Below are 14,706 nucleotides of genomic sequence, written 5' to 3'. Positions count from 1 at the left end.
CAATTAACATAATGAAAAAAACCTACAAAAATGGAGAAATTTTTGCAAACCATATATCAGATAAAAGATTACTATCTAAATATATAAAAACTCAGTCAACTTGATAAGAACAACAACAAATTCTTATATAAAAATGGGTATAAGTATATAGACCCCTGGGAATGCAAGCTGGTGCAGCCACTCTGGAAAACAGTATGGAGGTTCCTCAAAAAACTAAAAGTAGAACTACCCTAAGACCCAGCAACTGTACTACTAGGCATTTATCCATGGGATACAGGTGTGCTGTTTCGAAGGGACACATGCACCCCCTTGTTTATAGCAGCACTATCAACAATAGCCAAAGTACGTAAAGAGCCCAAATGTCCACTGACAGATGAATGGATAAAGAAGATGTGGTATATATATATACAATGGAGTATTACTTGGCAATCAAAAAGAATGAAATCTTGCCATTTGCAACTATGTGGATGGAACTGGAGGGTATTATGCTAAGTGAAATTAGCCAGAGAAAGACAAATCAGATGCCTTCATTCATGAGGACTTTAAGAGACAAAACAGATGAATATAAGGGAAGGGAAACAAAAATAATATAAAAACAGGGAGGGGGACAAAACAGAAGAGACTCATAAATATGGAGAACTGAGGGTTAATGGAGGGGTTGTGGGAGGGAGAATGGGCTAAATGGGCAAGGGGCATGAAGGAATCTACTCCTGAAATCATCGTTGCACTATATGCTAACTAATTTGGATCTAAATTTTAAAAAATAAAAAATTAAAAAATAGAAAAAAAAGAAGTATATAGACCTTTCTTCACAAAAGATATCAAAATGGCCAACAGATGCATGTAAAGATGCCCAACATCACCAATCATCAGAGAAATGCAAGTCAAAACCACAAAGAGATATCACCTCACACCTGTTAGAATGGCTATCATTAATGGCTACCAACAACAGGTGTTGGCAAGGATGTGGTAAAAAGGGAACCCTTATACATTACTGGTGGGAATGTATATTGGTCCAACAACTACAGAAAACAATATGGAGGTTCCTCAAAAACTCAAAAATAGATCTACCATACAACCCAGCAATTCTACTTCTGGGCATGTACCCAAAGGAAATGAAGAGGATTTTGACAACATGTATGCACTCCCATGTTTATCACACCATTATATACAACAGCCAAGATTTGGAAACAACTCAAATGCCCAGCAACAGATGAATGAATAAAAAAAAGGGGGGTACATATACACCATAAACTATTTTTTAGCCATGAAAAAAGAAGGTATCCTTCTTTAATTTTTTTTAATGTTTTTTTATTTATTTTTGAGACAGAGACAGAGCATGAATGGGGGAGGGGCAGAGAGAGGGAGACACAGAATCTGAAATAGGCTCCAGGCTCTGAGCTGTCAGCACAGAGCCCGACGCGGGGCTTGAACTCATGGACCGTGAGATCATGTCCTGAGCCGAAGTCGGCCGCTTAACCGACTGAGCCACCCAGGCGCCCCAAGAAGGTATCCTTCTATTTAGGACAACATGGATGAAATTTGAGCACATTATGCTAAGTGAAACAAGTCAGAGGAGGACATGTACTTTATGATATCATTTATATGTTTTATCTAGAAAAGATGAACCTGTAAAAAACAGACAGTAAAATGGTGGTTAGCAGAGGATAGGGGTAAGAGTGATAGTCAGAAAGGTACAAACTTGTAACAAGTAGAAAATAAGCCTTACATATCTAATACACAATGTAATGGATATAGACCATAATATGTACTAAATTATGTAATGTGATATATAAATATGTCAACATGCTATATACACTGTAAACTTACACGATTCTATGCATCAAATCTATTCAGGAAAAAAAAATTAACTTGAAAGATCACAGACGTAACTTTAAGAACTAAGACCATAACACATCTAGAAGAGAAACAAATCTTATTGATCCCAGATTTACATTTTTGATTGGATCCTTGAAATGTAGATGAAAACTTTCAGAAATATAAGAAATGGTTCAAAAAGGAAGGTCAGTGGAATATATTAGGTAAGCAAAAAGTTACTGAATTTTGTTGAATGAAATATTTATAAAGGGAAATAAATCGAAGAGTCAGTGATTAAGTACAATGTACATTTTAATTTGGCCTCCACATCATATCAGCAGAATAATCCACTTCTAGAAAGATACAGTTTTTCAGCTTGACTGAAACTTCTTTTGGTAAATCAAAAGCACAGAAAGAGAAGCTTCAGAAAATTTCAGGCTATAACATTTGACCTTTTAATGGATGATCCAATACCCCAGTTCCACCCTAAAGGAAAAAAACAAACCGCTAATGAGGTGAAGTTTCAAATGCTTACTCCAGAATCTGACTTTAAAGAATTTCCCGTAGCCTCCCTATACTGAGATCCTAATTTGGGGAAATGTAGCCTGCACTTTAAACAAGTAATTAAATCTAGGAAGACTGATAATTATTCTTTACATTAAAGGAGTCAAGAATGGGATGCAAATTTGTGAACGCTTCCATAATTTTAAGTAAGAGAATGGATTTGGAGTTAGGTCTGGTTTTAAATTTCAACATTGCCAGTAGCAGTGACTTTTTGGAAGTTGCATAATCTTTCAAGTTTTTGTTTCCTTTTTTTAAAAAAAAATTTTTAATGTTTATTTTGAGAGAGAGAGAGAAAAAAAAACCGTGAGTGGGGGGAGGGGCAGAGAGTGAGGGAGACAGAATCCAAAGCAGGCTCCAGGCTCCAAGCTGTCAGGACAGACCCCAACACAGGCTCTAACTCAGATCATGACCTGAGCCAAAGACGGAGTCTTAACCAACTGAGCCACCCAGGCACCCCTCAAGTTTCTGTTTCCTTAACTGTATCAATATCAGTCTAAAACTGTTGTGAGGATTAAGAAGATAAACAGTGAAATGTCTGATACATAGTAATATCCTAATAAATATGGAGTAGTGTTATAATAATGAGTAGTAAGCAGTTAGTTTCCTGTTTCAAGGACTAGGACATTTAGTGGAATGCCAGGATTCAGAGGCTACTACATTTCATTTACATGATCACCATTTATTTATAGCGACTTAATTCAGTAAGGTTAGCAGTCCAAAGAAAATTCCTCAAAAGACTGAAGACTCCACTGGGGGCTCCTGACTGGCTTAGTTGCTCAGTCGGTACAGCATGTGACTCTTGATCTTGGAGTCATGAGTGCAAGCCCCACCTTGGGCCTAGGGCTTACTTAAAAAAAAATAATGAGGACTCCTTTAAAATTTATTTATTTTTCAAGAGGGTCGGTGGAGAGGGGCAGAGAGAAGAATCCCAAGCAGGCCCCACACTGCCAGTGCAGAGCCCAATGTGGGGCTCAATCTCATGAACCATGAGACGATGACCTGAGCTAAGATCAAGAGTCAGACGCTTAACTGAGCCACCCAGGCGCCCCAAATGAAGACTCCTTTAAAGGTGACATGTCAGCCTTTGCCGGAGTTGACTAAAGGGTAACAGAATATGCCAACCCAAAATATGCCTTTTTGACATAAATATTATTTTGAGCTGATTATTTTGAGAAACAGCAGAGACAAGAGCTCTGAAAACAGAAGCTACCCTTTTATAATGGAAATTTAAATTTATGAGGGTAATCTTCCTTTCTCAGAAAGAATATGACTAAATCACAAAAAAATCTTGTCAATGTGAAAAGACACCAATTTAAAGGTTAATATGCATAACAAACCTTGCTTTTGTTTACTATACTTTTCCTGGTTACTTACCCAGACCTGGTCTCCTCCACACTCTTCTTTTGTCTTTATCTGAAATGATATTTAAGCCTGAATACGAAGCCACCTCTGATAGGGGCGCCTGGGTGGCTCAGTCGGTCAAGCATCTGACTTTGGCTCAGGTCATGATCTCGCGGGTTCATGAGTTAGAGCCCTCTTGGGCCCTGTGCTGACAGCTCAGAGCCTGGAGCCTGCTTCAGATTCTCTCTCCCATCTCTCTCTGTCCCTCCTGCTCTCACGCACTCTCTCTCTCTCTCCAATATAATAAACATAAAAAAAAATTAAGCCTCTGAGAGTTAATTCATCTTTCTGAAGCTCCCAACTATACATGAAATATACATGTTAATATTTTTCTTATTAATCTGTCTTGTGTTACAGTGGCCTCAAGCCAAGAACTAAGAGGGGTAGAAGGAAAATATTTTTTCTTCCCTTACACAAACCTTTGCTGAAAGTGCTGACTTTGGCTGACTCTTTGTCCTATGCTCCTGATTTATTGCACTTAATTATTTTTTATTTTAATTTTTTTAATGTTTATTTTTGAGGGAGAAAGGGAGAGAGGGACAGAGAGGATCCTAAGCAGGCTCTGAGCTGTCAGCACAGACCCTGATGCGGGGCTTGAACTCACCAACCGTGAGATCAGGACCTGAGCCAAAGTCAGACGCTTAACTGACTGAGCCACCCCAGGCCCCCTTAAATTTTTTTAGAGAGAGAGAGCGTGAGCAGGGGAGAGGGGCAGAGGGAGAGAGAGAAAATCTTAAGCAGGCTCCATACTCAGGGGATTCAGGGCTCAATCCCACTACCCTGGGATTGAGCAAAATCAACAATCAGATGCATAGGGGCACCTGGGTGGCTCAGTTTGTTAAGTGTCTGACTTTAGCTCAGATTATGATCTCACAGTTCGTGAGTTCCAGCCCCACATAAGGCTCTTTGCTGTCAGGGCAGAGTCTGCTTCAGAGCCTCTGTTCCCCTCTCTCTCTGCCCCTCCCCTGCTCTCTTGCATGCTCTGTCTGAAATAAACTTGAAAAAAAAAGTCTTTAAAAAAAAAAAAAAAAAGAGGTGGACAGTCAATCGATTGAGCCACCCAGGCACCCCTGTCCTTACTTGTAAAATACAATGTTATAGCTTTAGTCCAAATATGACCCTTCCTATAAAGTCTAGGTGCCTGGGTCTCCTGCTATATTTTATTCTTGACAAATGAGTAATCTAATAGTCTTCTAGGAGAACATGCCACAATTTCCAGTTTTATCTGGTATTCATTATTATATTATTCTATGCATTCTAAAGTTTTGTTTGTTCCATGCTTTTCACTCTGGGTCATTCTGAGTCCAGGTTAATCTCAGCCCTCATGGTAGGGTCAGCATTATATCGGGAGATAACAGAAAAATGTCTACTTTTATAGGCTTAAGTAGCTTTCTTAATCTCCTTAATCAGTCTTTCTTAAAGTTCTTGGCTTGTTAAAAAAAAAAGTTTTCCCGGGGCGCCTGGGTGGCGCAGTCGGTTAAGCGTCTGACTTCAGCCAGGTCACGATCTCGCAGTCCGTGAGTTCGAGCCCCGCGTCAGGCTCTGGGCTGATGGCTCAGAGCCTGGAGCCTGTTTCCGATTCTGTGTCTCCCTCTCTCTCTGCCCCTCCCCCATTCATGCTCTGTCTCTCTCTGTCCCAAAAATAAATAAACGTTGAAAAAAAAAAAAAAAAAGTTTTCCCTAGTCTATTAGTACTAATCTGTTAAAATTTATTTTGTTATGTATATCACATTTTATATGCATTATTTTTAAACTTTATAACAAGGTATAAATTATGACATTTTAGTGTAGAAAACAGGCTGTGTAGTATTAATTTGCTCTAAGATTAGTGGGTACTTTTAAAAAAGACCAATAGGCCTGATTTTGCAAAGTTCTGCAGGCTTGAGACAGATATGACTTAAAAAGTCCAGGGTCAGAATTTGAACACAGATCTGGCCTAGACCTATATGTCCCCTTTCAGATATATTTGTGAGCACAGCCTCTGGAGTCAAACTGCTTGGTTTCAAATCTCAGCTCCAAAAATTAATAGGTGCGTACTTCATCGGATAATATAAAGTGAAAAAGAGACCCTGCAAGGAAAGATATGAGACAGGAAAGGACAATGCTGCTTACTCTAGTTTTGTTGGAAGTGTTCTTTCATCAACTCTGGGAGGATACAGGATGATGCCCAAGGAAAATCAGAGGCAGGAATAAAGGAATAGGAATTTTAGTTCCCTCTATCTACATAACTTTTATTTTTTTAATGTTTATTTATTTATTTATTTTTTAAGAGAGAGAGAGAGGGAGAACAAGTTGGAGAGGGGCAGAGAGAGAAGGACAGACAGATACCAAGCAGGCTCTGCGCTGTCACTGCAAAGCCTGACACGGTGCTCAATCTCACAAAATGTGAGATCATGACCTGAGACAAAACCAAGAATCAGATGGTTAACCAACTGAGCCACCCAGGCACCCCCATAATTTTTTTTAAGTTTATTTATTTATTTTGAGAAAGAGAGCAGGAGAGGGACAGACAGAGGGAGAGAAAGAATCCCAAACAGACTCCATGTTCTCAGCGTGGAGCTGACATGGGGTTCAATCTCACAAACTGAAATTTTGACCTGACCTGAAAACAAGAGTCAGATGCTTAACTGAGTGAGCTACCCAGGCACGCTGAACTTTTATGCTATAGGAGAAAATGGATTCAATAACCCAACTTACTTATTTCACTTATTTAAAGGACAGGGAAACAATAACTATTAAAGGAATTAAAAAATTCCTCTAAATAGATATTCAAATTCATTTAAAGTGCCAAGAAAATCAAGATGAGGAAGACATGCTTCCTGTTCTTAAAAGCCTCACAATCTAGCTTAATTGCTATAATGAGGGGAGGTCAAGAAAACACTATGTGTAATGATTAATTCTGTTTAAAGGGCTATGGTGTCTGAGAAAACTTTCACAGAAATGGCAGACATTAGCTGATTTGGACAAAAATTTCATAGTAAGTTTGGCTTGGTATAAAGATAAAGTGATCCCTTCTCAGCTCTTTCTAACTTAGTCTTCCAAAAGGATAAGAGTATCAGATATAATGAATCTACCATTGGGATCCAGTAGTTGACTATAGTTTAGAGTTGACTGGTTTTTTGTTCATTGCCTCTTGGGTTAAAATCCATCTTTATCAAGTGTTGGTCCATTAAGCATCTGACATCTGCTCAGGTCATGATCTCACAGCTTGTGGGTTCGAGCCCCATGTCAGACTCTGTGCTGACAGCTCGGGGCCTGGAGCCTGCATTAGATTCTGTGTCTCCCCCTCTCTCTGCCCCTCCCCTGCTTATGCTCTGTCTCTCTCCTTCAAAAATAAATAAACATTAAAAAAAAAAATGGGGCGCCTGGGTGGCTCAGTTGGTTAAGCATCTGACTTTGGCTCAAGTCATGATCTCAGAGCTCATGGGTTCGAGCCCCACGTCCGGCTCTGTGCTGACAGCTTATAGCCTGGGGCCTGCTTCAGATTCTGTGTCTCCCTCTCTCTCTGCCCCTCCCCAACTTGTGCTCTCTCTCCCCTTCAAAAATAAACAAACATTAAAAACAAAGAGTTGGTCCAATTCTAAGAGTTAATCCTAGAGTTCACAATTCTGAATATGAATCAATGTCACTTCTCCATCTCTCCATTTCCCCACTTTGTAAGAAGTACCTTAATGAGATGAATATACATAACAGAAAGACTGTTTGGTCTAAATATCAAAGTTTATTGAAATAAAATATAATCTATAATAAAAAATACTAAGGGTGTTATCACTGGTTACAGTTTTAAGTATATTAACAAAAGGTCCAACATTTTAATCCAAGAATGACACTATCCTTGTGGTACAATAACAAACATGAAATTAAATGTTGAATAATACTGAATAATTCTATCAGAAATATTTTACACTTTCCCATCTATGTTCAATATGCCTTTTTAAAGGAATAGCCTCCAAAAGTGAAACTTTTGGAATATGTTTAAGACATAGTTTTTAGAATTAAATAGTTTTAACATAATTAGCATTTAAAACAATAACTTTCTTTCATAGAAATTCAGTTCAATTCTAAGCTGGGTAGATGCTTTTAGGTATCATTTGAAAAATGTATTTCAATGCTGTTTTGTATCAATTTCTAGGGGTGCTATTATTCTCAAACTGGAATTAAAGCTGGTCATGAAGCAAAATGGATGAATTGTTTCAGAAGTAGAAAGGGCATTAAGATAGTAAAGAAAAGGATAAAATAGGTGCTCATACACAATCTATATATTCAGACTCTTTGAGAACTCTATTTCAGTTGGCCAATCTTGGCCTAGCACAAAGAGATCTGTATATCATAGCAACATCCTGACCCAAATAGTCAGACAGTGAAGTGGAGGAAGAAAACTTGTTTCTTCTTGCGACATTTCAAAATCACTCGCTCTGCAGTCATTATACCATTTCACTTCCTATTCCCCAAAATGTGTGCCACATCCAATTATTCTGCACAATTCAAGGAAAAAGACTCACATGCACTAACTTTAGGAAATGACTTTCAGGTACTTCTGAAGTTTCACAAGTGAAGATTATCCAATTATCCCTTTTGCTGACTGCTGTGGAGCAATCATACATCATTCTTCTATGATATTGTCCTACTTGTGATGTGTGGATCTGTGAAAACAATAGTTGTCATTTTATTGAGGAAAATCCCTTTTAACAAAAACCATTGGAAGTTTTTCAAATCCTCATCTTTAAAAATCTGTAGAACTATGATATCCACTGTACTCTGGAAAATAATGATTATATCACACAACTAAGATGTGAAAAGGAGTAAAAACTGACAAAATTGAGACACATCAGACAGATCTTCAAAGATTAAATGCCAATCTTAGTCTATAAACATATTCTACTAGTCAGAATCACTCTATAGGATATTTTACTTATAATGCCCATTTGGACAGGTCACTGATAGGGGAATTTAGATGGGAATTTGTGTTTTCTGACTTCCTATTTAAAGTTGTAACTACTAGACCCAAAGAAGCCAGCATCACCATCAGAAGAATTCTGCTTTGTATATCGTCTTAGTAGGAGGCATCTCTGCCTCTCTGTAGTGTAGTTAAGATGGATATAAAGTTTTTAAAATTCATGACAAATTATTAAGTTATTTGAAAAAATTCTTAAATTCTTAAAGTTAAAATATTAGGTAAAGAACAGGCACTGCAGAATAACAATAGAACTCTTTTTGTCTTTTAAATCTACTGTGATTTAAAGTTTAGGTTTTGTATTTCTGCTATGGTATTTCAATACCTTATATGGGATAGTACCATGTTCTAAAAAATACTGTTATAGGGAGAGAAGTCTAAATCTCAGGACAAAAGGACAAACCCGAACTTGAAGCAACAGTTGGAAGACTTTTACCCAGTTTTTTAAAATTTAATGTTTTTAGATCAGAAAAGTGAAACTAGAAATTAGAATACTTTATGTAAAAATACATATGCATATCACAATGTATTAAACTCTAATTTCTAACAGCAGAGACCCTGGGATTAAGTAAAAGACATGCATGAATTAAAAAATTAAGATAAATCTTCAAAAGAAGTTAAAATTATCAGGGTCCTGCAATCTGTCCCTCAGACTCCATTATCTCTCTTTCGTAAATTTTTTTGGCTAACAAGCCTTCGATTTTAAACTTTGTTTTAAAGTGTCACCTGAGAAAAGTAACGCTGATTCTTCATAAGATTTTCTCAGTAGCTATAATATCAGTAAAATAAAATAAAACAAAAAGCCATTATATTCCTAGAGAACCTAGGAACTCTCATCCATGCACAAAAGTTTTACATGTATGTATTAGTGACCTGATACCAATGTGCTTTGTTACATGGAGAAAAAGGCAAAGGGAATCTAAATACTTAGATATATGAAAGATAATGGAAAAAATAGACTTTTAATGCTTTTTATACTCCCCAAATTCTCTTGATTTTGATCGTATAGTCCAAAAGCAACTGCAAAATACATTTTAGGAAGAGATAATGCCATACTCAAAGACAAGGTAATTTTACAAATTTAACAGCATTAAAAAAACTGACTTTAAGAAATATTGTGATTGGGGAAAAGATCTGCACACTCAAGAACAAAAACTATATATATGATTATTTAAGTAATACTCTGAGCTTATACTTTGTCCTTTACTCAGGAGTGTTAACGCTCTGAAAAAATGAACATCCTTTACATATTTAGAGTAAACTGAGGCATAGAAAGTTTGTCCATGGAAAGATAAAAGCCAGATTTTTAGACATAAAACAGTTCAGAATTCCTATTTCTAGTTCCTTAAAATACAAATTACATACTATCTTTAATGCCTCCATGTATTTTATCAAACATTAGTAAGTTTACAATTACAGTTTAAGTTGTATGCCCAAATACTGTACGACGGGCAAAGCCTGTAGGTTTTCTATCGTATTTTATTTTATTTTTTTTCAACGTTTTTATTTATTTTTGGGACAGAGAGAGACAGAGCATGAACGGGGGAGGGGCAGAGAGAGAGGGAGACACAGAATCGGAAACAGGCTCCAGGCTCTGAGCCATCAGCCCAGAGCCCGACGCGGGGCTCGAACTCACGGACCGCGAGATCGTGACCTGGCTGAAGTCGGACGCTTAACCGACTGCGCCACCCAGGCGCCCCTCTATCGTATTTTAAAATAACTGGAATATTTAATAGGAAATTAAGTGAAATGTAATCATTTTGCTTTAAAGCAATTTTTTTTTAAATAAATGAAGTTTGAGGACAGTTCTGGAAATTTTTGCCTTGAATGTATTTCTCCAGCAGGACTTTATAAATATCAGCTTCATATGCCAACATTAATATGAGGACTATAATTCTTTCCTTAGATATCTATTTGCCTTCTAGTCCTCTTTTCTCTCAAGATCTCTCTTAATGACCTGAGCTGGTGATTCAGTAAAAACAAAGTGTTAAGGTTTTTTGTGCAAGTACAAAATGGTTAATGTTGGATTCAGTCAATTAATCTCTAATACTAACTTGCTTAATTAAGCTAAGATCAAGAAGTATGAGGAAGAATTTGAAACATAATATGGGATAAGTAGTCAAATACTAGAAATATGAGAGACTAAAACAAAATATATTATACAACTTAATCCTGAACTCTAGTCTATGCCTCACTCAACTGTTAAGCCAACAGATACCCTGAAACATGGAAGAAGTTACTTCACCTAAGCACACTGGACCAGCATATTATAAGAAACAGCCAATGCCAATTTTAGCTGCCCCAAACGGCTTAGGTTATTTATGTGTGTGTGTATTCTTAAATGGTAAAATTTGAGGGAAGGTTCCCAGATTCCTTTGACAATAGAAGTCATGGATCCTTGCTTCAAACACACACACTCACATACACACACACACGCGCACACACACACACACACACACACACACACACACACATTCTCTCTCTCTCTCTCTCTCACACGTACTTCTAAGTGTTGATAACCTATTGTAAATCACAGCATTGTTGATTCACTGGGGTTACACATGAGGACACTTTTCATATTGCTAACAAAGACTGGTCACTAAACTTATGAAATAGCCTTTGAAAGTACAAGAAAGTGCAGTGACCATATCCATTCATTTATGTCTCTTTTGCTAGCTGTAATAGTGATCGGTTGATACAAATGTGTCCCTAATCTAGCCTACAAATATTAAAAACAAAAATGTTTAAGTTCTAACTTCTGCTAGCAGTTCATGTAACAGTTTTCAAGTACTACAAAATATTGCGAAGGAAAGCCTGTAATACACCACTATCAAATTCCAATATCCCCAAACCAGCAATGAAATGTCTGAATATGTAATTTGTTGCCTTGAGCAAAATTTAAGAATATAAAGACACAATAGCTCTAACCTTCAAGGTTGGGAAACCAGTATCTCCCAAGAAGTTTGTTTCAATAGAATTGAACATTTAATTTTTTCCTCACAGTAATCAAAGCAAACATTTTATCAGTATTACTCTTGGTATATCAAACTGAATTCCAGGAATGTAAGAAAGTCTGACTTGGAAATATTATGTAGAAAAAAGGTTGAATTAACAAACACATTACATTTTTTAGTTATTTTTTATAAGTATACATTGACATCTACTTATCTGATAGCAGCACTGCTGGTTTTGAGTTTTTTTTTTTTTGTTTTTTGTTTTTTTTTTCCTTCCAGAGGGAATGCAGAATGGCAGTATTATCTTTGGAACAAATTAAGAAGATAGTAACAAATAACAGAAGAATAACTTTTACACATATATTTTTCAAGGGTAATAAATAGATAAGTATATAATTATGGAAAAATACGCCTCAAATATGCTTTTTAAAATTTCTCAGGATTTACTGTTTTGTTTTTCTTATTAAAATATAATGCACTGTCACTACTATCTCTTCTAGGAAAAACAAACCCTAAGGTTTCATTTTCCTCCTCCAACCAATAGAGTGATATCAAGAGTAAACTTGAACTAAGGTCAACTTGCTTGAGCCAACAGAGAATTCTGTAGTAATTTGATTATTTCACAATGTACACATATTCTAGGTTATTAACAAACGACTCACCAGATATTTTGTATCAAAGTGTTATACCCCAAACAGGTTCTCTGATGATTTATCATGCTAGTATAGGAAATCTGAAGGAGTAACAAATGGTATAACATAACCAGACATGCAATACAGAAGGACATGACATAAAAGATACAGCTTGACCCTGGATTTTTCCCTTAGAATAATTCCTTCCATAAATAAGACTTTACTTTTTATTTTTACATACAGACTCATCCTATAAATAGTCTTGGATCATGGAGAATGTTAAAGACATAGCTTAAGAACTCTACACCACATTTTTTTTTTTTGTAGTCTACTGTCACCCCAGACCACAAAAAACATTCTCCAAGTGGATGCTCAGGTTAGATAAAGATGCTCCTAAACAAATTTACTGAGGCTTAGAATGTAAATCACATAACTACCTGCAGCAGCAATAGTCTTTTCAAAAATGACTAAATCAAACTTTTAAATATAAAGCATATATAAAAAGGACTATTAAGGATAGTAGAAATACAGGAAAATATGTGTTGCCTCATAATAAAGTTCAATAAATATTCTTTCTGAATCCTATAAACACTACAAGATGTTATAGGTCTATTTGGTTCCCATAAGTTAAAAAAGTCTGATTGCTTTTACATAAATTCCTCCCAATTCTTATCTATTTTCAAACAGATTTTTATTAATGCATTTCATTAGACTCAGAGATTATATCTCTAACTTCCTTTCAGAAATGTGCTTTTTTGTTGGCTTTACTAAGTATATGTAATTTTCTAGCAAAAAAACATGATTTAAATTTTAAGGTTCAAGGTAATTCTAGAAAAAGGTAGACATTTGAACTATCTGCTTTTCTATATTCCTGTATTTACAAGGCCTAGCATCCACTGTGGTTTCCTTCTTATCAGTTATCGCACTTTCAATAAATAGTAACTGTAGTACAAGTTACATATATTAAAGATTTCAAAATTCCTCAAAATTTCACAACACTACAAAGTCATTAATATCTGATTTTACAGAATATGAGTATTAGTGTTATGTAATTTTTTTGCTATTGGAAAAGAACAACTTATTTTTTCTATCTAAATTAAACCCAAGCTCCATTATCAGTTCTCAAGATAGTATCTAAAATGTACATTCCTAAAGAAAGGTAAAGCTGTTCAAGGGCTGAACTAGTCCAATACAGGATTAAAGGTTATTTATTTGTTATTTTTTGTCTTGGTTTGTTTCTTGTGTTTTGTGTGTGTGTGTGTGTGTGTGTGTGTGTGTGTGTGTGTGTGTGTGAGAGAGAGAGAGATTGTGTGTGTCTGTGTGTGTGTGTGTGTGTTTTCCTTTTATATCCCTATATTAACCCCCTGGTTTCTCTTGGATTAGATAATAATTTAACATTGTAAAAATTAATTTCAGAAACTATTGTGCTAATATTTAGATTTCAGGAAGGAATCAGACAAAATCAGTTACCTCCATTCATTGTTACAACAAAAGATAAAATAGCTTACTAACTGATATGAGTTATGAATGTCACTATGACACAAAATTTGCTGTGATTTGCTTATTTGGCTACAAGTGCAGTATTTTTCATGTATGATACCACACAGCATTTCCAACTTGTAACGCGAAACTCCAGCTCACGAAGAGTGTACTGTGTGACTTGAAAAAGTCTGATTGTAACTAAGTAACAACCTTTCCCCTGAAAAACATGAACAAAATCCATTGGGAAATCAGGCACAGACGGTATTTATCGGTTTTTCTTCCTTTCCTCCTGTGGTTTTGTTTCTCAAGACTTACAGACGCATCCAACAGAACCCACCACTTGTTACAAAATGACACAGCTATTTTTGTCCTTTTCTTTTTCTTTATCTTTTTCTCGAGGTTCCTTTCGTTTACGTTCACTATTCCCAGATTGTCTTCCACTTGATGGAGAGGCTTGTGCTGGCTGGCTTTGCTTTAAGAAAAATAAACAGGAAGAAATTACCTCAACTTTCTAAGGTGCTTAATCATAGTTATCTAGAAAGAAAAACCATAAGAGTGAAAGGAATCATTAATAAAAAAAAGTTATTTGGTCACAGACTTGTTATATGGTATCTGAGTAACTGCCTCTATCATTTTAGATAGATCTAATTAATGTATTAATTATTATAAGTAAAAGAAATTTCAAACAATAAATAATGTGGAGGATTATATTCCCTGAAGCCTCAAATTCAAGAAATATTTGTTAAAGATTATGTTAAAGAAATTGTCAACTTTTGGGGCGCCTGGGTGGCGCAGTCGGTTAAGCGTCCGACTTCAGCCAGGTCACGATCTCGCGGTCCGTGAGTTCGAGCCCCGCATCAGGCTCTGGGCTGATGGCTCAGAGCCTGGAGCCTGTTTCCGA

The 14,706-nt window shown here is 36.2% G+C and overlaps 1 protein-coding gene across 3 annotated transcripts in view; it reads right to left on the bottom strand.

The window, feature by feature from the left end:
• Positions 1 to 7,484: 7,484 nt before the first annotated feature.
• MINDY2 (MINDY lysine 48 deubiquitinase 2) overlaps positions 7,485 to 14,706 on the bottom strand; it is a 79,388-nt gene continuing 72,166 nt past the window's right edge. For 2 of the 3 annotated variants that reach the window (XM_086710797.1, XM_025919943.2), the window contains one exon: positions 7,485 to 14,277. In XM_086710797.1, coding sequence (XP_086566923.1) covers positions 14,149 to 14,277 — 129 coding nt within the window. In that variant the 3' untranslated portion in view covers positions 7,485 to 14,148. The remainder of the gene's footprint in view (positions 14,278 to 14,706) is intronic. The other variant, XR_015252677.1, reaches the window with a different exon arrangement.

The sequence above is a fragment of the Puma concolor genome, chromosome B3 (assembly GCF_028749965.1).
Source record: "Puma concolor isolate L17-30 chromosome B3, mPumCon1.1.hap2, whole genome shotgun sequence".
Lineage (NCBI taxonomy): Eukaryota > Metazoa > Chordata > Mammalia > Carnivora > Felidae > Puma > Puma concolor.
The sequence above is the reverse complement of the archived record's forward strand: the minus strand, read 5'-3'. Positions and strand labels throughout refer to the sequence as shown.